We start from the raw sequence: 23,656 nt of genomic DNA, 5'->3' as shown, positions 1-23,656 counted from the left end.
TCCCTCTTCGCTTGGTGAAGGTCTAGGGCCAAATGGTGGTGGGAAAGTGCAACTCACTCTGTAGCTGGAGTCTTTGTGGTCTCAATCCGTTAAGTCAGCCCACTCATGGCCATCAAAGGCTCATTAAGGATTTGGCTAGCTCCCCTTGACCCCACCTAAGGCATATTCCTCCCTCTCCTCCTCCTCCTCCTCCCATATCATCAGAAGTGAAAGCAAGTGCAGGTCTCTACTGTCCTAGGAAAGACATTCTGGGTTTTAGTATTTAGGTTTCTTTTCTCTCAGATTGGTTTCAAAAATAGTATTCTGTAGTCTATGTAGCTTGTGGTGTTAACTTGGTGTTAGGGGAAATCAATGTCTCATGCTTTTCTATGTCCTAACTAGGAGTGAGAGTCCCCATTTTGTCATTTCTATTTGTTTACTTAGAGAGGAACATGATCTCTTGCAAACTCCTTGGGGACCACTGGGAACCATTCTTATGAGAGCATTAGACAGAACACTACTCATTTGGGTAACTGCCATGCTATGAGGGAGACGGTGGTAATGCCCGGGGGCCTGGCAAGGACAAAGCTTCCAGGAGAGCAGCCTCTTAGGAAGATGTGCAGGAAAACTCAGGTTTTAGGTCAAGGTCTATTGCTTCTTATCTGTATAAATTAATTTTTCAGGCATCCATTTCCTTATTGGTACAAGAAGATAGTCTCAAACTCAACCAACAGAAGGAGAAGGTGAATGAGCCAAGCAGGGATGGTGGCGATTTGGAGAGCAAATGAGTCTCCTACAGAGAACTGATGCTGAGCTCTGGCCAAGCACTGCTGCATAGGAGAAGGTCTGGCCTTACCAAATCTCCCAGGTGCAAGTAAAGCTGGGGCTTTATGGCAACTGATGCCATTTTGAAAAATGTATTTGGCCCAAACACCATACATCTGAGTCACAGCATAATTCAACAACTGTCATTTTATAACCCCTGCTTTGGACTCCAAGAGTCCCACAAGTGCAATAACTGAGTGTCAAGTTTTTGGCTTTTGGTTAGTAACCTCTTGATATTCAAAGGCTCTAGGTGGTAGTTGTAGCTGTGTATGACCAATAAAAATAAGGAAACAAGTTAATTGTTACTTTGTGAATATTGTTTTTTAGATAAAATCTTTCAAAACATGAGGGCATGGGCGAGTATAGATGATGAAGGGGATCCCAGCTTGGTGGTGAAGCAGTTGAGGATCAGTGGGCTACGTCATCCAACACAACCACAGTTTCTGACACAGAGTTGCCTTTTAATAAGTATTTGTTGCATCAATAGATGAACAAATAGATGTATGGATGAATCATGAATGGGTGCATGGGTGGACGGACAGATAGATGGATGCATGTCTGAGTCATGAATGGGTACGTGGATGGATAGACAGATAGATGCATGAATGAATCATGGATGAGTATGTGGATGGACAGAGGGACCACTGGATGGATACACTGTTATAAGCTCATCTAAAGTTCAAAAAGTCTTTGACTATGTCTAATTTTTTTTACATTTATTTATTTTTGAAAGACAGAGACAGAGCACAAGTGGGGGAGAGGCAGAGAGAGAGGGAGACACAAAATCTGAGGCAGGCTCCAAACTCTGAGCTGTCAGCACAGAGCCCAACACGGGGCTTGAACTCACAAAGCGTGAGATCATGACCTGAAGCGAAGTTGGACGCTTAACCAACGGAGCCACCCAGGCGGCCCTGACTATGCATAATTTACATGTCACATGTTGGGGGGGATCAAAGAATGTATTAAGTCATAGCTGATTCAAGCTGTCAATACTATCCTTCTCCCCTTCTTCAAAGCCATGTTGCACTTTGATGACTTTGCTCTTTCTCCTTTCAAGTCACTGTAGCTAGATTTTACCTATATAAAAATGCTGGTGGCTTGGGTGCATACATGACACACACATGATTTGCCCATGGCCCAACCCTCCCTAGAAATGTCCCTGACTCTAAGCCACATACTACAAGGATTCAGTTTTTACAGGAGGAGCATTTGATGCCAAGTAATTCCCTCTTCCAATTCCTATGCCAAATAACAACAGAGAATGGAAATGGATTTGATGATCTTTCAGAGAGAGAGAAAGAGATTCTAGGGCTTTAAAATGAGAGACTTGAGAAAAGAAAGGGCACAGGAAGGAGGTAGTAGAGATGATTAAAAGCACATCTTAAGAAAGATTAGAAGTTGTACAGTAATCTGATCTTTCCCATTTTCCTTTTATACAATAAACGCTCTTCCCCAAGCTGCACAAAAAACATTTCCTGAGGGGGCTCTTGTAATCTCTTCATCAGAAGCACAGGTAGAGGGTATTTATCATTGCAGATCACTTATTTCTAGAAGACTAGACATTTTTGACACTATAAATCCTTGCCAGGAAGCACATGATTTACAGAGAATGTGAATTTTGAAAAAAAAAAAAAAGATAATGACTCTGTATGAAATATACTCAGTGTCATTATTGCTTCCAGGACAAGCCTCACTGCATCAGATCATTATGGTGGTAGCTAATTGGATGATTTTTCTGCTTTTTAAGGACAGGGAATATACTTCATCAAAACCACTTCACCACCAAGTGAGACTTTTGAATATTTGAAAGCTGATGACCTGTGCCTGAAGCTAATCCAAATGTCTTTGCCTCTAATGAGAAATCTGATAAACTGGTATTGAGAGAACCAGCTGAGTAGAAAGTGTAGGAAAACCTCCAGAGAAGCCTCTCAGGGTTCCCGATAGTAAAAATCAATCATATTCTTGATCATCAACCCTCAGGACTAATGGAATGGGTATTCCATTCCCTTCTAACCCACATGGCCATGATTAAAGCTGTGGAAAACAGTAACCAAGACAGGCAAAAAAATAACAGAATTGTCACACCCCTAGGGATTGTGGCAACAGCTCCTTCCGGCCACCAGAGGGCTCTGGAAGGAAGAATAACCTATTGCTAAGCAGCCCCAATGCTAGGACCTCATTTCTGCGTACCACACTCAAATGAAATCTGTAAATCATAAGAGATTCTTTCTTACACGTAGTTTTAAAAAATACTGATCTTTTGTCTTAAAATTATCTACAGAGGCAGGACAGTGAAGCAGAAATTGATTCCAGACCTGCTCTACCATGTGCTCAGAGCAGGAGTCTGCAAACTAGCACCCATGGGTCAAATCTGGCCCACCATCTGTTTCGTCAATCAAGTTTTATCGAATCATCGCCCACTAATTTATGTGTTGTTTAGGTCTTCTTTTTGCTCTACAAAATCATAGCTAAGTGACTGTAATAGAGATCCCACGTGACCCAGAAAGCCAAAAAATTTATCTATCCGTGATCAAGAAGAATCATTCAGCCTCAGTGAGTTTTAGCCCTAATCTGTATTCAATAATATGAATCACATATCCCTACATCCTCTAGTTTACAAGTTAGTAGGTGGCCCAATGATGCCTGTATAAAATCTCTCTGAATAAAACACTCTTCACTGCACACCTATTAGAATGACCAAAATCAAGAATGCTGAAAACACCAAATGCTGGTGAGGAGGGTAAGTGGAGCAACAGAAACTCTCATTCATTGCTGGTAGGAATGCAGCCACTTTGGAAGATTGGTGATTTCTTTCAAAACTAAACATACTCTCACCATACAATCCTGCAATTGCATTCCTTTGTATTTACCAGAGGGGTTGGAAATTTATGTCCACACAAAAAGCCTGCACATGACTGTTTATGGCAGCCTTATTCATAATTGCCAAGGCTTGGAAGCATCCACGATGTCCTTCAGTAGGCAAGAGGATAAATTGTGGAACACACAGACAATAGAATATCATTCAGCAAGAAATGAGCTATGGGTGAAAACACATGGAGGGACTTTAAATGCATATTGCTAAGTGAAAGAAGATAATCTGAAAAGACCACACACTGTATGATTCCAACGACATGATATTCTGGCAAAGGCAAAACTATGGAGACAGTAAAAAGATCACTGTCTGCCGGTGGCTGTGGCAGAGGGAGAGGTGAACAGGCAGAGCGCAGAGAATTTCCAGTGCAGTGGAACCATTCTGCATGATACTATAATGGTGGATACATGTCATTATACTATTGTCCATGAAATGTACAACACCAAGAGTGAACCCCAAGGCAAACTACAGATTGTAGGTGATGTGTCATGGTAGGTTTATCAATTGCAACAAAGACAACACTGGTGGGGATATTGATAACGGGAGAGGCTATGCAGGGAGAATAGGGGATACTCTGTACCTTCCACTCAATTTTGCTGTGAATCTAAAAAAATAAAGTTTTTTTAATTAAGTAAAGGTTTAAAAAATCACGATCTCGCGGTCCGTGAGTTCAAGCCCCGCGTCGGGCTCTGGGCTGATGGCTCGGAGCCTGGAGCATGTTTCCGATTCTGTGTCTGCCTCTCTCTCTGCCCCTCCCCCGTTCATGCTCTGTCTCCCTCTGTCCCAAAAATAAATAAACGTTGAAAAAAAAATTTAAATTAAAAAAAAAAATTAAAAAAAAAAATCCAGGGGCGTCTAGGTGGCTCAGTTGGTTAAGCGTCCGACTTCAGCTCAGGTCATGATCTCACAGTCTGTGAGTTCGAGCCCCGTGTCAGGCTCTGGGCTGACAGCTCGGAGCCTGGAGCCCGCTTCAGATTCTGTGTCTCCCTCTCTCTCTGCCCCTCCCCTGCTCATGCTCTGTCTCTCTCTGTCTCAAAATTAAATAAAAACATTTTAAAAAATCCTATTAGGTAATGAGATTACAAAAGCCACTAAGAGTTGTTTGCCAGTTATTTCCAGTTTGCACCTTTCTTGCCATTAGGTAGGACCATGTGACTAGTTATGGCCACAAGCTGAAGGAAGACCTTCCAGAACTCTCTTTTCCCTTTGGCTCAACAACTGGCAAATTCAAACCTGTGAGTACCTTGAGTGACAATGGTGAGCAGAGACCCCCTAGCTGACATCTGATGGACACTTAGCAGAACAATGAGCCTCACTCATTCTAAACACAGAGCTTTTGGAGTTGTTCCCTGATCAAAATCTAGTTTATTGTGACCAATATAGAGATGATCAATAACCATGTTGGTAGATTTGCAAAACTGTGACTTCTCCCTACCTACCCTCCTGTTCAGATGGCACATTTAAGGAAGCAAAGTTGACCCAGCCATAAATTTCAATCTTCACTCACAAATCTCTTAACATCTAAAAGGAATCTAAGTTGATAACAATTCTTACTACACCCTTGGTCTTCTATTTTCAAGCACCTCAAAATTCCAAGGAGACTCTCTCACTTTCTTCTCCCTAAAAAACTCTTATTCATGGTGGTCTATCATGCCATCTTGGTTCCAACTTAAGGCAGTGTGTAAACTCCCAGAGACAGTGGTTTTCTTTTTCCTCCCTGGTTATTTTTCTCCTAAGAATCATAGTTGTGTCCCTTCCCCAGAGCGCACATAAGAAGGATTCCAATCATGTAAAAAGGCAGAAGATTGTGAACCCCCACAGGTGAGTACATTTATCTCACTGTAAATCATCATCACTATTTCTGCTGAACTTTGTGTCCCCCCTGCCATGTCTTTTGTTTTCTTTCTCCACTGGTTCAGAAGCCATGTAGGAAGCAGGAGGTTAGTTTGGGGGTCCCTCAGACCCCCCAAAATGCCAGCTGAATCCTCTCAGGAAGTTTCTGTAATAATAGTTCAGTGATCACACAGTATCCGTTTGCTGAGTTGGGAGGGTCACGGGTGCTGTGATAACCTTGGAGAGTAAGATGTTAACACTCTGGTACAGCCTTGTATGGTTGTCTTCCCTCTACAACTCCTTCCTGACACTGTTGGGTTTGCAAAGTGATCCAACCAAACGTCCAATTTCCCACACCAGAAAATCAACACTTTCAAAACCTGTGCTCACTGACTCCCCAAAATAACCTGTCTCTATGGCAGCCTTCCAACCAACTCTAGAAAGTCTCTCTCCCTCTGCACTGTCAGCTCATTCTGCTCTTATCTTCCCATCCAAACCTATAATCTCTCTCTGCTGTACTGATGCAGAAGGAAATGCACAACTACTTGAGGATGAGCAAAAATTCATAGGAATTCAAAATCACCCTCTAAACCTCTCCATGCAATGTCACATTACTTCTGGCTATTTCATCCTTCAACATACAACTTTCACTTCTTCACAAGGGCTTTCTGGATGTTACAAATGTGTAGTGCTTCCGAGTAGCAGCTTTGATCAAGCCATGGCATTTGCTTCCAAGATGTATAGATCATGGCTAATTGATGACCCCCTCTTTTCTCCTGGTGCATGAGGACTACTTTCAGGGTTATCAACAAAGTCAGGTGCTGGTACAAAGTCCAATCTACAGCTTTCCGATTATAAAAACCAACCTGGCACCTTCTCTGATTCACTCATTTACTCACAAAATCCAGGAGGTCACCAAGTCTTGAGGTATGGTTGCTCAACACTCTATCCTTTCAATTTTCTCTACTCCTATTCTTTTTCAGGTCCGTAGCGTCTCTTGTCTGGCGAGCAGAAATAACTGGTCCTCCTGCTCACAGTCGCCATCCTCTGGCACCACTGCCATGGTGATCACTGTGGAACACCAACAGCTTATCTGATTGGCTTATGACTGTTCAGCACAGTGGATAAGAGCATGGGTGTTGGTGTCAAGTAAGACCAAGGTTCAAGTCCTGACTTCACTGCTAACCGGGCAAGTCCTTTATCCACTCAGTGTTGTGCTATTTTCACCTCAGACTGGGAACAATAGCACCTCCCCTGTAGAGTTTAGGAGGGCTGGGAGGACACACCTAAGACTCTTCACACAGTGTTTTGGCATCTAGTGATGCCCAATAAATGTTTACTAATATCTTATGTTCTGGGCACTTGAGTTCCCATAAATTCCAGTCACAGCAGACCTTTTGATTCCCATCTCCCACCAATCCACACAGTGGATGTGACTCCTTCGCCCAGAGGTTCTCGCCCTGTGCTGCCCAGACACTGCTGGTCCACAAACTCCTCAGCTAGAACATCGGAACTTTATTTTTACTCTAGCATTCACGTCCCCACAACGTAAAAAGAGTAGTCAGTGTCTTATATTTTCAGTAAAGCTTTTCATTAGGAGACAATACTCCTAATTACACAGAGATGGCATGTTGCTTTCTGAAATCGATACACTTCTGGGGTGCCTGGGTGGCTCAGTCAGTTGAGCGTCCGACTTCAGCTCAGGTCATGATCTCACAGCTCCATGAGTTCGAGCCCCGCGTTGGGCTCTGTGCTGACAGCTCAGAGCCTGGAGCCTGCTTCAGATTCTGTGTCTCCCTCTCTCTCTGCCCCTAACCCACTCACATTCTGTCTCTGTCTCTCTCAAAAATTAAAAAAAAAATTAAAAAAAATTAAATTGAAGTCAGTACAATTTTTTGATGTCTAATCATCTTTATCTGTTAAGAACAAAGGTCATCTTTCAAAGCTGAAATACGCTGCCACCTTTAATGCCCACACATATACTCTCCTGAGACTCTCCAGAAGGGGGAGTGCTTGCGTAAAGTAGAATTTGAACACTCCTGCCACAAGGGGACGGTTACTTGTTCCGGAATTCATAATCCGGTGACACTGTTTCTTTTTTATATATAATTACCGGAGGTCCAGAAGATGGAGGCGTCTCCGTTCTTGCAGGTCTTTGTCCATACTTGTCATAGCAAAGCCCATGATTATTATCAGAGTGAATTTTTCTGTGACTTGCACAGATCGAAATCCTAGTTACAGACTAGAGCACCTGAGTTACTTGATTCCAAGTTGGCAAGGATTCCTCCCCATGCTCATGTCATACCTGGTAGCCTAGGCAGAGCAGAAGCATCCCAAGGATTAAGAGCACAGACTCTGGAGCCAGGCTACCTGGATTCAGATCTGGACTCTGCCACTTGCTAGCTTGGGTAAGATGCTTAATCTCTCTGTGCCTCAGTTCCCTCATGTGTAAAATGGAAACTATCATGGTACTTATCTGCTAAGTCACTGTCAAGGCTAAGTGAGTCACTATGTACAAGTACCCAGAATGTTTCCTGGTACACAGTGAGTCCTGTGTGCGATTCCACTACTCCCATCGTCACTGCTCTGTAGTTCGCAATCGCAATCAACCTGGAGCACCACAGACAAGGAACTCTTGTCAGACACTGAATCTGTCATCTTGAAAGGAAATCTCATCGACGGATTTTACCCTATCTGGAAGTCAAAGCTTCCAGCAACGGACACAGGAGAGGACAAGGCAATGCAAATTCAAAACAGAAAAAAGATCACTCACGTACGTACCCTAGATTTCACTTACAGAAACACAGCGTGGTTAAAACCCATTGGAAAACAGAGGGCTCTAATAACTGCTGATGGCTCATAAACAGCTACCCAGGGGACCCCACGCTATTGAGATGGTTATTGATGGAGATCTTGACAGTGCCCAAAAAGATCCCTCTGCCGCCAGAAACGGTCCAGCCATACATCACCAATATTCTTATTTCACAGTACAATTTCCACATTCCCTGCAATGAGAATACTTTCTCACCTCTATCATTCTTCCAAATGTTTACCCCTATTACCTGAGTTCGTTTTTATGGATTTCCACTATTTTTCTTTCCAGCTTCTGTGACTGCTTGGGGAAAATCTCAAACTCACTGATGTAATTTTCGGGATGCTCGTCAGGATCGTAATCACCGAGCTCAGCTGTAATCAGTAAAAAATAAAGAGAGAGAAAGATTTAAAACAACCAGGGTAGGGTACTTGTGAGATAGCTCCTGCCACCCAAACGAAGAGCTGGGAAGAGCTCACCCAACAAAACGTATTTGTATCCATGGGAAGACCACAGCCTGCATGTCTAGAAGCCCATGTTCTAGCTCAGATCTAGCTGTAGGAGCTTGGACACTTGCCAACCTCTCCAGGTCTCATTTTCTTCATCTATATAATAAAGGAATTTAAATAGTTTTTTTTTTTTTTTCCAATGGGGAGCTACTGGCATTTTGGGAGCTAAACAATTCTTTATCGTTTCAGACCTTCCAAGGCAGGTAGGACATTTGTCACCTCTACCCTTCAGGTACCAAGTGTTAGTGGTATACCTAGTCACTGCGATCACCACAGATGCCCCCAGGATTTCCAAATGTCACCCAGGATAGTAGTTGGAAACCACTGGATGTCCCTCAAGGTTCCTTTCATAGCTAATTCTCTGAGTCTAGGAATTCTCTGGCTGGAGCTACCCTGCTCTGAGATTTGTGCAAGTGTGGGGCATCCAATAATAATAATAAAAAAAAAATCACAACATGAAGGCACCTAAGAAGACTGCACTTAAAAATAAATGAAATGCTCTTCAGATTAAAGAGTATAAATCTAAGCATGGGCAAGTGTACCAGATGAAGGTTGTTGTTGGATTCTAATATAGAGCACCCCCAGAAGGTCTTTAAGGGAAAAAAGAAATACTGGCATATCTCTGAGCTCCTAGAGGCTCTAGGAAAGGATGGACCTGGGGCGCCTGGGTGGCTTAGTCGGTTAGGCAGCCGACTTAGGCTCAGGTCATGATCTCGCAGTCTGTGAGTTCGAGCCCCGCGTCGGGCTCTGTGCTGACAGCTCAGCACAGAGAGTTTCAGATTCTGTGTCTCCCTCTCTCTGGCCCTCCCCGTTCATGCTCTGTCTCTGCCTGTCTCAAAAATAAATAAAAACGTTAAAAAAAAATTTTTTAAAAGGATGGACCTAGGATGTGCATCAATCATAGCCTGGAGCAGCAAAGGTGATGCTCTGGCAGAGGGGATGCTTTTTATGGATTGCACAAGCTTGCTAAGAAGAATGAGCCAAAAGGGGCAAGTGTCTCAGGCAGAAATGGCCCACAAAAGATTAAAAGATGGTGGGAAAATTGTATTAGAAGAACTTGATTACCAACACGACTTTGTAGCAGATAGGAATCAATATGCCTTGAGCACATCTGCAAAATCACATCCAACTCTAATTTGTATCTACTGTCCCTTCATTGTTGAATCATCTAATGACTACAGAAGGACAAAACTGGGAGGAAAGCAAAGCTCTTTAAAGCTTCTTAATAGAATTCAAATTACAGAGTTGTTAAAACTACTTCAAATGTATATCCTACAGGGGAAGGACTTTTAAAATAAGATCCAAAACACCATCAACCATAAGAGGGAAATCGATTAATTGGATTGTGGTAGGGTCCCCTCCCTAAAAAACAAACAAAAAAAACCCTCAAGGCAACCTGGCTTTACCTGTAGGTGACAACATCCCTCAAGACCTTGTAACATGAGACCACTTAATCAGACTGCCTGTTTGAGTGTTACCATATATGGGAGACAAAGAAGTAAAAAATATATAAAAAAACAACGCCATGTGGCCTTCGGGGCTCTGTTCTTTGGGTACGAACCCAACTGTGCAGTGCCGGCATGCATAAAGTTGCTTTCTGGAAAGAAAAGCCTGGGTGTCATGAGTCTATGCCAGAATCCTGCTACAAGATCATATTAAAATCAAAATACTTCTGTTCATCACAGGTAGTCCTAGACAAAATAATAGATAGATGACAAGTTGAAAGAATATATTTGCAAAATCCAAAACCGACAAGGACTGATATCCAGAATAAAGAAGAAATTCCTACCAATCAATAAGAAAATGGGCAGGAAGACCAGTAGGAAAATGATCAAGTGACAGAAGGGGAAAGCCAAAGGATGAGTACAGAGAGAGAGGTTCAAACTCATGAATAATCAGAACTATGGAGACCAAAACAAGACATCACTTTACACCTACAAGATGGGCAAAAAGTGTAGGAAGTCGGATGATTCCATGTGTCGGCAGACATTATGAGGTAATGGAAACACTGGTACACCTTCTGGAGGATCCTTGAGGCATGTAGCTCTTCTAAAGAGTAAGCTGGGAATGTTTAGTCGAATATTATCACCCACTAATCCCACTTCTGTGCATATATTCTAGAAAAATTCTTGAGTACAGGAAAGGTTTCAAAGGCAACTTGGATATTCGTTGTTGGTAGGAGCAATAAATAAAACACAAGCAACGTCCCCTAATGGATACTCTGTTACAATTAAAAGCAACAAAAGAGAGGGATACCCAGCAACCTGAATAGATCCCCCAAACAGTGTGTTGAGCGTAAAAGGATTAAAATGAGTTTTACAGCCCCATCTAATTTACAAAAGTTAAGAGGGTATACACACAACACGATGTAATCATTTATAAGGATGTATGTAAAGTCAAAGATATATATGAACCCAGTTGTTGCCTTTAGAAATGGAAATGGAGAATAATGAAAAGGGAAAATCAATCAACTGGTGGACCCAAAGGGACCAGTGAAGAGAATGAGGCATCAACTGATGATTAACTCAACCTAAGTTACACATATAATACACCTATACCCACACCTACACATACGTATCACCCTGTGAGTCAGCTATGGACTTAAAAATTTAGCAGATGGTATAACCCCCAGTGTCTCCATTTTTCATAGGGAATGAACCCTCAATACAAAACTGGGTTGCGCTGGATGCAAATGTCAGCTTACGTGGTGGTTGGTGAGGGAAGGCATTGTTTGGCAGGGAGTGGGGGAAGGGTCTCTTTCCAGGAAAACTTGTGAGATGAAATGGACTTGTTACTGCTAAACATCGCAAATAAGTTGGAAAATGCCAGAAAACTAAAAGAAGAACTGCCTTGGAACCTGCACTCCTTTGCTAACAAGGCAAATGTCAGTGCCTCCCGCATCACGTGCCCTGCTTTCTTGTCCCTTAAAGAGTGTCTTTAACTCGGACTTCACGTGAAGCAAAAGGCAGTTCATAAATGATTCAGGACTTGTAAGTATCCAGACTTTGTTTTCCATACCAAGAGGAGTTGGGTAAGCGAGGGTAAAGTTGTGACAAAGGCACATCGGATGCCTTGCAATTTGAAGCAGGCCCTAGTGCATGTCTAAGGGAATTTAACTGTCAGAAAAATCCAAAGAGTTGAAGCAGAAGGATGAGTGCAATTGGGTGATGTTAGTAAGTCTAAAGGGCAAGCCAGGTAATGCGTCCGCCCCCGCCCCCACTTTGGAGAGGACTCATTCCAAAAGAACAAGAGATACAGGATGTTACAGCTCCAGGGTCAACTCTGTCAGGAGCCTTCCCTGACCACCCTCCTGAGGTCATAGCAGGGACCTGGGTGTTCCTCTGTTGAGCCATTAACACATCACACTGCCATTTACCAGTCTGTCCCCCCTACTGCTCCCTCCTAACCAGGGACTTTGTACAGCAGTGCCTGCACCTAGCAGCTGCTCGGTAAACGTTCAGAGAACACGCAAACAAATAAACGAATGAAGTAGGGAACCAACTGCTCTTTCTCAAATATAGAAATAAAGGCTACATCGGTGCAATTTAGGCAAGTGCCCTGGTTCACTCAGGACATCAGTACTGGAGAATGTCCTGTGTGCCAGACACAGGGATACTACAGTGAAAACTGCACCCCGAGTCCTGCTTCCATGGAACTTAGATTCTACATAGAGCGAAGGCCTAAGAAGTTCCAAAAACAGCACAATAACATGATTCCAGATATGTGTGCTTAGAAGACAACAAAGATGGGGTATGAGACAGAATGATGCGGGAGAGAGGCTGCTTTAGTAGTCCAGGAAGACTTCTCAGAGGAGGTGATATCTGAACTGAGTTCGAATTCAGTTCTGAAATTCTAGAATACACCAGGCACAGGCGACCAGAAAGAAATCCCACCATGTTGCTGTTCTGCAGAAGGAACAGGAAAGATACTATTTTTACCAAGAAAAGATATAAATAGATCCCTAGGGTTTTTGTGTATTTGTCTTGCAGTTTGTATTATGAAAGAAAATGCATTGCACATCTTGAATATGCTTGCTCACTGTGTTCAGTACGTACAACCAGCAACACTCTGGGTGCTGCCTGGTTTTCATATACCAAGAATATTGCGAAGCTTCAAACACGCTCCTTCAGACAGCGTTAGCAAGTAAGAAGTCAACGTACAGCCACATGGCCTCTCGCTTTCTAGTCATTTCCTCCACGTTCCCTCTCTCTCTCTAAGCATAAGCAGGTCCAGATCTTTATCAGCATTTGTAAGGATCTATAGAGCTGCAGAAATATCACCCCAAGCATAAGAGAAGTTCATGAATCCAGCTTTTACTGGGTTTGCTACAAATGGCCCACTGCTGTATCGTAGAGCAGAAGGGTCGTTTCGAGGTCTGCCAGTCCATTTCTAGCTCTATTTCTCCACAGCATCTGTGCATGTGGTCAGGGGTAATAGCACCAAGGGCCTTGATTGTCTGGAGGGAGACTTAGTGGCTTTATTTCAAACACAAAATAGGATGGCGGGTTTCCTGTTACAGATCCATATTGAGCTTGTCCTTGGAGACTTGACCGTGATTCACTAATGCCTAAATGTGTTCTGAAATGCTCATGTGCTGGTCTGTTGCTTGGATTAGTATTGATCTGCTTTTCCCTTACAGAGGACGGTGGACCCTAACCAGGAATTTGCAATCTCACTGGAAAGGAGGAGGCCTATGGGTTCTCACATCCCTTAGCTCTGCTGTAAGAGAGGTGGTTTGGGGAAACACATACTCCACCTTGGGACAGATGGAAGGACTATGTCCCATCACCCTATCACTGTAGTTCTGACTTCAAACTTGAATATCTCCACGGGTTTGAACACCTCTGCCAAACGCGCTGTGCAGCACCAGGTGGACCCCAGGGGAAGGAGAAAACAACACAGACAACACTCTTCAGAATTCTCAGGAAGCTCCCCTCCCCACCCCGGAAACAGGGCCCAAGGAACCATTTCACAGCACAGAGCACCCCACAGGGACTGTAGTGGGCGACAGTGAAACCCCAAGGGAACGATGGGTCTCTGTCTTAAGCTCTGAGTGAAGCTTGGAATTATAATAGGCAGACGTCTGTCATGATCTGCTTAGGACACATCATAAGCTCCTTTGTTACCCTAGACCCTTTATAAACAGGACATGCTCACTTGACAACTGCCCCTCTCTTCCCCTGCCCCCTCCCTCCTCCTCCCCTTCTCTCATCAACATGCCATTAGCATCCACACAGCAAATGGCTGCATCACCTGGGTCCCTCCAAACAGGACTTGCTGCTGCCAGCTGCCCCCCACTGGCCCAGGGGAACAGAGCACCTGAGTCATCCTTTGCTTGGGTCCTAGAACCACCCCCACGGGCCATGCGCCACCTTGGGCCCAGAAGACGGCCTTCCAGGTGTTTTTCCTTATAGGTAGAAACATCCAGAAGCCAACCCTGGGTCATATGCCTTTACAGTTTCCCGCTGCCCCATCCTCTGGGGCTCGTTCAACCCTGAAAGGAAGCCTTGTGAAATCTTCACACAGGCGTGAAACGCCACCCCATGTAATATATGCTTAAAGAGCTGAAATAATTTGTCTGTGGTGAAATAGCCAGCAGATGGGAAGGGAGGCTGGACCCGAGTCTGACAGACTGTGAGCCTGGTGCTTTCCTCATGATGCTACTTGAGCCTGGAGCTGCTTCAGATTCGGTGTCTCCCTCTCTCTCTGTCCTTCCCCCACTTGCATTCCATCTCTCTCTCAAAAATAAACAAACATGAAAAAAGATGTAATACAATTTAAAAAAAAAAGACAGACCTGACATCAACAGTCAGATGCTTAACCCACTGAGCCACCCAGGCACCCCTCTAAGTGTAATTTTATAATTTATATACAAATATATTTTTAATTATTTTTAAAAGTATTTTTAAACAATAAGTATAATAAATTTAAAACCTAAACATAATTTATATATATATATATATATATATATATATATATATATATATGTATAATTTTTTTTTTTTGGAATTTCATTTCAAATGTCTGAAATGACCCCTATTCGACACCTACCTCCCTGGACAAACTTTTCCTCCTCGTGACACCCATTAGGCACCACACCTGGTGGTCAGAACTCAGAGCATAGAGCCCCCGGCCTCCCTTCGGAGCGGGTGGGCAGCTACAGCCACACTTACCTTGAATGATACAGGCACCCAGGTAGGCAGCATCTGAAAAGGAGCAGAGCAGTCGACCGTGGAAAATATCTCTTTTAATTTGCAGGTACAGAAGATACCTGCAATACAAAACGAGAAGGAGTCACCCTGTGTTTGGGCTGAGGCCTGGAAGAAGCAGAAGGATTGTTCATGCTCTGTCCAGCTGGACCGGCAGGGCCCGACCCAGCCCCGTGGAGTGGCTGAGCCACACCAGGCCCCTGGGAGGACAAGCAGGGCAAACTGAGGGGCCCTCTGGATTGAGGAAATCTGAAGTGACTGTGGCAGCTTCCAAAGCTGGGTGGCTGGCCCCTTTTAAAGAGACATGAGCCGGGCGCCTGGGTGGCTCAGTCAGTTAAGAGTTTGACTCTTGGTTTCGGCGCAGGTCATGATCTCACGGTTTGTGAGTTTGAGCCCCACATCGGGCTCTGCGCTGACCGTGCGAAGCCTGCTTGGGATTCTCTCTCTCCCCCTCTGTCTCTCTCTCTCTCAAATAAATAAACAAAAATTAAATTAAAAGAAAAAAAAAAAAAACAAAGACACGGGAACAGAAGAAAGCGGCAGGGCCCAGCAGCCACGGTCCCTGGAAGGACGGGGGACATCCATCCCACCTCAGGTCCACGTTGCCCACGCTCCCTGTGAAACAGAGAGTCAGGAAATGGACTCAGTCAGTATCCAGAGATTAGTCTCAGGGGCAGACAGACTCACATTAATCAATCTCAAAAGGACTTGGTTAGGAGGCCAGAAAGCCAATTAATTCACAACGAGAGCCATCATCTGCTCAGTGCCCCGTCCCCCTCTCCAGGGACGGGAAACTCAGGTGCCCACAAGAGCCAGGCAACCCGATAATGAGTGAAACGGGCTAGTGTCAGGGGCTCCAGGAGGCAGAGTGGAAAGCAATGGTTCCTGGGCAGGGTCAGCCTGGTGACACAGCACAGAAAGCCGGCCAAGGGCAGCCAGCTTTTCCAGAAAATCAAAGAGACCGGTTTAGAAGTGGAATCCTTTGAATTTTAAATGTTGCAACAAATTCTGTTTTTTAAAACACTGTAGTGCCAAACAAAAAGTACGCGCGGGCCCCATTCAGCCAGGGGAGAAGGGACAGGCAGGTTTGCAACCCCTGGCTTAGGCTCACCTTGTCACTGTCCCTTTTGTTCTCCATGCTGATCAAGCCCCCTTTAGATTTCCTCATATTTCTTAGCCACGTTGATTCTTTCCTGTGAGGCTCAGGCTTGGGGTCTAAGGTTTCTGACTAACGTGACCCCACATGCGTGCAGATTCTTTGTGTTCTGGTTTTTGTTTTTTTTTTTTTCATTTAACTCTCAGAGACCACTCTTTTTAATTCCAGGTTCTTGGAACCAGGTGGGGGCACTCAACTGGTCCAAGTCGCCACACCCAGGGCTCCGATGATCTGATCGTTACCCAGTGCGTGAGCCAGGTACACAACGCACATCAGGGAATGTGACTAATGTGCTAAGATCACACAGCCCCTGAGGCCTGGAGCTCCCCGGTCTGGCCACTGGATCACCTAGAGCATGCTGAACATGCTGAAGTGTTCAGAGGCTCACCAGTTTTCCATTTGATGAACCTTTATCCTATACCTGCTTTATGCCGCACATGGCGCTAGGCACTGGGGCCACTGTAGAGGCTCAGATGACACTCTTTGTCCTCAACTTTGTATAGAATTGTTTGCAGGGCATAAAGACAGTCTCCAACAAATTTCTCGCCCAGAGTTTGGTACGTATGTTGTCAGAGAAACAGCATTACGCTTGGCAGGTAAGGACCCAGACAGTTCCCTACACGAGTGCCTCTCACACTTCTGTGAGAGTGCGAATTACCCAGAAATTCTGTCAGAATGTGGATTGTGATTCATTAGATTGGGGTGGGGATCAGAGTCCATATTTCTTCAAATTTTCAAGTTAAAAAAATTTTTTTAATGTTTATTTTTGAGAGAGAGAGAGAGAGAGAGAGAGAGAGAGAGAGAGAGAGAGACTGTGAGTGGGGGAGGGGCAGAGAAAGAGAGAGACACAGAATCTGAAGCAGGCTCCAGGCTCTGAGCTGTCAGCACAGAACCTCATGTGGGGTTGAACTCAGGAACAGGTTCATAACCTGAAACAAAGTCAGTTGCTTAACTGACTGAGCCACCCAGGGGCCCCAAGAGTCCATGTTTCTAATAAGCTCCCTGGTGAGGCTGTGCTACAGGCCCGTGGACCACACTTTGAGTAATAAGGTTCCAATCCAGGTTCTAATGACCACACATTAGAACCACTTGGAGGAGCTTTAAAAAACTACCAAGCTATGGGGCACCTGGGTGGCTCAGTTGGCTGAGCCTCCAACTCTTGATTTCAGCTCGGGTCATGATCCCAGGGTTGTGGGATCGAGCCCCACATCAGTCTTCACAGTCAGCGTGGAGACGGCTTAAAATGTGTCTCTCTCCCTCTGCCTCTCTGTCCCTCTCCCCGGTTCACACTCTCTCTCTAAAATAAAATAAAATAAAATAAAATAAAATAAAATAAAAATTTACACTACCAAGCTGTGGACCCTACCGATTAAATACGAATCTGGGTCCTCACAAAAACATGGACACAAATGTTCCTAGCAGCAATATTCATAATAGCTACCAAGTAGAAAAACCCAAATGCCCACCAACTGATGAACAGATAAAAGAAAGAGGAATATCATGCAATGGAATATTGTTCAGCCATCCAGAGGAAAGTAGTGCTACGTGCCACAGCACGGATGGACCTGGAAAACATGAAGCTACATGAAAAGAAGCCAGACATAAAAAGCCACGTATTGTATTGTATGAAGTGTCCAGAATAGGGAAACCTGAATAGACAGGTAGTCGAAGAATGGCTGCCAGAGGGGGGTTGCAAGGAGGGGAAATAGGAAATGACTGGATGGGTACTGGCTTCCTACTGGGGTGTGATAAAAACGTTCTGGAATTAGATCATGCACAACTTTGTGAACACACTAACCCCCCTGAGGTACACAGTCACATCTACCAGAAGAAACTAATACTTTTGAAAATCCATTTGCCTTAGAGTAGTTCTCAAATTTTGACATGCTTTAAAATTACCTAGGAAGGCTCATGAAAATACAGATTGCTGAGCCCCGTTCCCAGGTCTGGAACAGGGACCAGGTTCCCAGGTGCTGCTGCTGCTGCTGGTCTGGGGACCTCACTTGAAAGACCTCAGCCATAGACCATTCAGACTACCAAGGTCACACAATACGATCAAATCTTTCCCTTTTTAAAGGCTGCAAGCTACCAGGCCAAATACCATGAAGTTTCTTGTCTATGTGTTAAATGTTACGCACTGAACAAAAAGCATTCCCTTCCATTTTTACCAAGTTTATATACTGATGAATGAGATGCGTGAGTTCTCCTCTCATAACTCGTAATCAAGTTTGATGGAAGCTTCCAGAGAAAAGAAAATCCGCTTTTCACAACGTCTGAGCTTGGGTCTAAAGATCAGTGATCTCTAGAGATAATCATAGATTATTGTGGGTTCAACATAATCCACTGAGCCTTACAAATAGCTTCAGGATCAGATACTCATTTTTTAATATAACAGCAACCCAAAAATAGTAATATTGCATCTCCTTTTAGTATCACTCCTGTATAAAAAGACTAAGCAACAAAAGCACAAGAAGATCTGGGGCAAACATTCTTGTGTCATCATTAATGATACTACTTGTCTAACATGAACTTAAAAATGGTTCTTTAAAAAAAAAAAATTAAAACCAACATACTTTGATTATATTCAATTGTATACAGCATTTACAAAAGCCCCAGAAATCTAAAGGATTGAAAGAGGACTGTGTAAATGGAGAAATAAATGAATAAAAAATGATCTCAAATATCCTTTTTTTTATGAGTATTTGTGGTTTGACTCCTTCCAACCTGCCTTTTCTCCAATGTCTCTTTACCCCTAAGCACGGTCACAAATGTGATCTTAACTTCTCATGTAGCAAATTCTTCCTAAACTTTAGATCAATCTGGGGCACCTGGTTGGCTCAGTTGGTTAAGCGTCTGACTTTGGCTCAGGTCATGATCTCACAGTTCATGAGTTCGAGCCCTGCATCGGGCTCTGCTCTGACAGCACAGAGCCTGAAGCCTGCTTCGGATTCTGTGTCTCCCTCTCTCTCTGCCCCTCCTCTGCTCATGCTCTGTTCTCTCTCTCTCTCTCTCTCTCTCTCTCTCTCTGTCAAAAATAAATAAACATTAAAAAAATTTAAACCTTAGATCAATCTTACAACAAAATAACAACTTAACAAAAGACTAACTTCTTTCAAGATAGTTTAAGCCGTAAGTACCACATTCCACAGTTTTTACATTCATTTTGAATTCTAAGGATTGTATTGACTAAGAAAAGCCCATTTCTATCTGTGCAAGAACAGGGCATTGTCTTAATTTCCTTTGGAGACATAAAGATGTTCACAATCTTCCACTGTTCATACCTTAGCTATTCAGTCTAATGCAGGAAAATGCTAGCAAATTTAATCAAGAGGAATTTAACTAGAGTTGTTAACTAACACTTTATATTCTTCTACTTTCAAATGGGACTCTTCTCAACAACAAAAGATCCATGCTTAACTTATATCATGACATATATTCAATTTTTATCCTCCAGACAAAATTATAAAAACAAATGACAAAAGTGAGCCATTGTGGCATCTGACTAAATAATGCCCAGAGTTAGTATTTGATTTGATTCTTCTAGTTACATTACGGGCACCGAGAAGGCAGGACAAATGTCTTTTTTTTTTTTTTTTTTTTTTTTTGGTAGTTCACGCAGCCCCTGCCACATATTACATGATTCCACTCATACAAAATGTCCAGACTAGGCAGAGTAAATGAGCAGATGAGTGGTCGTCAGGTGTTAGGGGCTGGGGTAGAAGAGAGTGACTAGTGACTGCTACTGGGTACGGTGTTCCCTTTTGGTGACGAGAAAAAGTTTTGGAATGAGACAGTGGTGATGGTTACCCAACAATGGGAATGTACTTAATGACACTGAATTGTACACTTTGAAATGGTGAAATTAACCTGTGTTACGTGAGTTCTAATCTTTTTTTAACAAAGCAAGCCAGATTGCAAACTGCCAGCCTCCACTTAGTGTCCATTACTTATGTATCCCTCATTTCCACACATGCCCTGCCCCCATCCCCAAGCACAAACCTCACTAATGGCTGTGTGCAAATTAATAATGGAGAAAGGAACCATCTGCTCCCTGACAAGGTCACCTCAGTGCCACAATGGTCAAGCTTTACTGGAGACCTGTGAATAGGAGGAGGCAAAATATCCAAGAACCCCATGTATCACCGTGCATCTCTGCTGCGTTCGGACCTATGCAGATTATTCTGAGGGATGAGTGTGCACAGTGGTGTCTGGAGTCCCCTAACCAGAGCCTCATCGAGAACTAAGCGTGTGTCAGCTCTTCACCACCCACCAAGTTGGCCTTCCTGGGACCCTGCTCAGCTGCACTGGCTGAGGCTGCTCTCAAAAGCAAAACCCAGAAGGAGACCTGGATATGGTCCCAGTCGAGGCAGATCAGAAGGGAAGAGGCTGAAGAAGTGGAAAATTCAGAGTTGGCCTGAGAAGAGTCTCCAAGTAGAGGGAAGACAGCCCCAAGATTGGCCATTCAGCAAGCGGAATGTGGGGTGATGGTCCGTACTACCCAGTGATCTTTTCCCTTCCTGAAGAGCTTAGATCCAAGAGATTGTCCCAGGGGCTGTACTAGCCATGAATTTGACTGTATCCTAAAGACCGTCACCATCTATTTATTTTTAGCACCCCACTGTCAGATGTTTTCAGAGAATACCTCCTTCTTATAACCACCACTTTTTGTGTGTGCAGTTAATTACACTCCCAATGACAACGGTTTGAAAAATCCCAAGGCAATGAAGCGCAAGAGAAACACGCCAAGCCAAAACGCCGAACTGAGCGTCTGCTTCAGTGAGACGTTCTGATCGAGACAGGAGGCACAGCTAGCCTGTAGGACTTGGAGGCCCTGGCTGGTTAAAGGTGCACGTGAAACATACAAACAAACAAAAAATACCTTGTGAGCTCTTCTTTAATCTTCAAGGGTTCATGTGGGTAGAATTTCACTCTAAAGCACATGGTGTATGGTGGATGAGCTGAAACATCATAAAGAAAAGGCATGAGAAAAGCAGCAAAAGACCATGGGTTCCAACACACACAGGAAAGTCAGCTGTGAAGTTACAGCCTAGCTTGGGGGTGGGGGGTGGGGGCCGGGGAGAAAGAGATTTTTCTGGAGGAAACAGATCTTATGCCCAGCGAAACAAAGCCACAGTGACAATTAAAGAAAACGCTTGACAGGACACCCAAAGCAAATGCGGGACACAGGCAACCTAGTCAGTTAGCACATCTTTCCACATCACGTTCTCTCCAGGTCACAGCTTCAAATGATATTCTTCCTTCAGATTCTTCCCACCCCCTTGTGACAGATAAATTGCCCGTTCAGGCCTTGGGCCTAGCAAAGTATTTTTCAGACTGTGAGGTGGAAAAATGTCACTGCACATGACTAGTTTTCCCAAAATGATGGTGCCTTTGAACTAAAATTGCAATTTTTAAAATGATTTTAAAAATGAGTCAGCCATGCACACATTCTACTTTGTATATATTTTTGGTATTATTTTGGTATTATCTACGAGGCAGTCACTATGAAAATAAACGCTTTTATAACTGCCTGATTTCTATGAATCGAGATAGCAGTCTGATATTCTGATTGAGGTTCATGATTCTAGAATGTTCTGATTGCATTAAGTATCTGGAACTCAAGGACCAACTAAGTGATTCTGCAGGACTTCTGACATCCTTAATTATGAAACCACAGTTGACTTGCAATATTAATCTAATAAATGCACACAAGTGTAGTAAGATGCATTCAAATTCCAAACAGCACATAAAATGAACCCCTTAAAATTAAAGAAATACAACAGTTAGTATAATTATTTCTATGGATCTCAAATACCCACTCATGTTTTGCTTTTGTATCAGTATGGCTACTTGGGATCAGCTCTGACTCTACACCCAAATGCAAACAGGAAACAGTGTCCTATTCTTGTCCAAGAATCCTCTTTTATAATAAGGAGGGGTTAAATCCCCAGCCATCTCTATAATGCCTGGAGCTATTCTGTATGTAGACAAATGATGTAGAGAGAACTATCAGCATCAAATATGAATGCATATTGAGTATAATTTAATATGGAAAACAGTTCTTAAAAATAATTTGAAAGAAAGCATCCAAATCACAGGAAAACACAGAAGCATCTTTCTGGCCATCTCAGCAGAGACAAACCGATTATACACATACACCCACACACACAGATGTCAGAGCTCTTTCCATTCAATGCCCTACTTCCCCACCAGGAACTAGCAAATTTCCTGAGTTGGATGCTTCTAACCCAACCCTGTGTTCCCTGGATTTAAGGAAACATTTTTTCTGGAGCACTAGGAGAAAATAAACAACGAAGCAAAGAAACAACGAAGAAAAAATACAAATGATTCTCCAGTCATTCATCTTGCATGATATCTAGAAGTTCAGTTTTAACTCAAAATATTTAATCTTTACACATTCCCCAGATTTAATGTGTTTAAGTCACCACCTTTAAAGGATTAGAGCAGATGGTTTTTCATTAGGAAACCTCTGGGCTGTCTTTAATAGAAAGGTTGAGACAGTTTTTATAAGACAAGAACAACGGAGCAAACAATGGAAACAGCATAAAAAAGGAATTTTTCTTTATAGCTCTTTTTATTAGTCTTCAAAATTAATACATGTTTAAGCACAACCAATGAAGATAATCAATAGAGAGATGGATAGATAATTGATAGATGGACAGATAACAGATGGACAGATGGATGGATAGACAGATGGATGAATGGATAAACCATCCCCTTTCATTTTCCTTCTTTGTCTCTATTCCTGTCCCTTCTGTCTCTCAGGTCCCCACCCACTTTGCCCTTCCAACTCTCCAACCACTGTCAACAATTTCACCTATATGCTTCCATCCTTTTTGCCATACTCATGCAAATATATGCCAATATGATCACATATGTAAGGGATTTTTTTTATAACTTATTCTCACAAAAGGAGATCATGCTACATATGTTTCTCTTGCTTTTCTCACTTCACTCTATACTCTTCCCATCCTTCTAGGACAGTAGTCATAGATCCAACTCATTGTCTATATTAACTGCATAGTAGTTCATATTACAGATACATCTGAATTCATTCCACTATTTTCTTTTAATTGTCATTCAGGTTGCTTCGACATTTCTGTAATATTTTTATATACACCCTTGTGCATACTTCAATCAAGTATTTGTATTTATATTTTTATTTTTATAATACAGACTTCCAAATTTGGAATTGTTGGGTCAGTAGGTACATGCAAATGTTTTAAAGGGAGCTGAAAAAATAAAAGCCCACTGAAAGCAAACTGGGGAAAGAAGGATCACAGAAGAGGACTCCAAACTAGAGCTGTCATTTTCTCTTCCTCCTGGTCAGCATATCTGCTTACTGTGCCCTAGGCTGGCTTCAGTAGATATCTGAGCTCACTGGTTACAAATCAGGACTCTTGACTTTGCCTAAGGAATCAGGCACTGAGGCTCAGACAG

At 43.2% G+C, this 23,656-nt stretch overlaps 1 protein-coding gene across 2 annotated transcripts in view; it reads right to left on the bottom strand.

Annotated features, from left to right (window-relative positions):
* The window catches only part of FRMD3 (FERM domain containing 3), a 307,451-nt gene that overhangs the window by 102,256 nt on the left and 181,539 nt on the right, over positions 1-23,656 (bottom strand). For both annotated transcript variants that reach the window (XM_027048214.2, XM_015076284.3), the window contains exons 4-6: positions 21,075-21,153; positions 15,004-15,101; positions 8,572-8,695 (exon numbers count right to left, since the gene is read on the bottom strand). In XM_027048214.2, coding sequence (XP_026904015.1) covers positions 8,572-8,695; positions 15,004-15,101; positions 21,075-21,153 — 301 coding nt within the window. The remainder of the gene's footprint in view (positions 1-8,571; positions 8,696-15,003; positions 15,102-21,074; positions 21,154-23,656) is intronic.

The sequence above is a fragment of the Acinonyx jubatus genome, chromosome D4 (genome assembly GCF_027475565.1).
Source record: "Acinonyx jubatus isolate Ajub_Pintada_27869175 chromosome D4, VMU_Ajub_asm_v1.0, whole genome shotgun sequence".
Classification (NCBI taxonomy): Eukaryota; Metazoa; Chordata; class Mammalia; order Carnivora; family Felidae; genus Acinonyx; species Acinonyx jubatus.
This window is presented reverse-complemented; position numbering and strand designations above follow the sequence as displayed.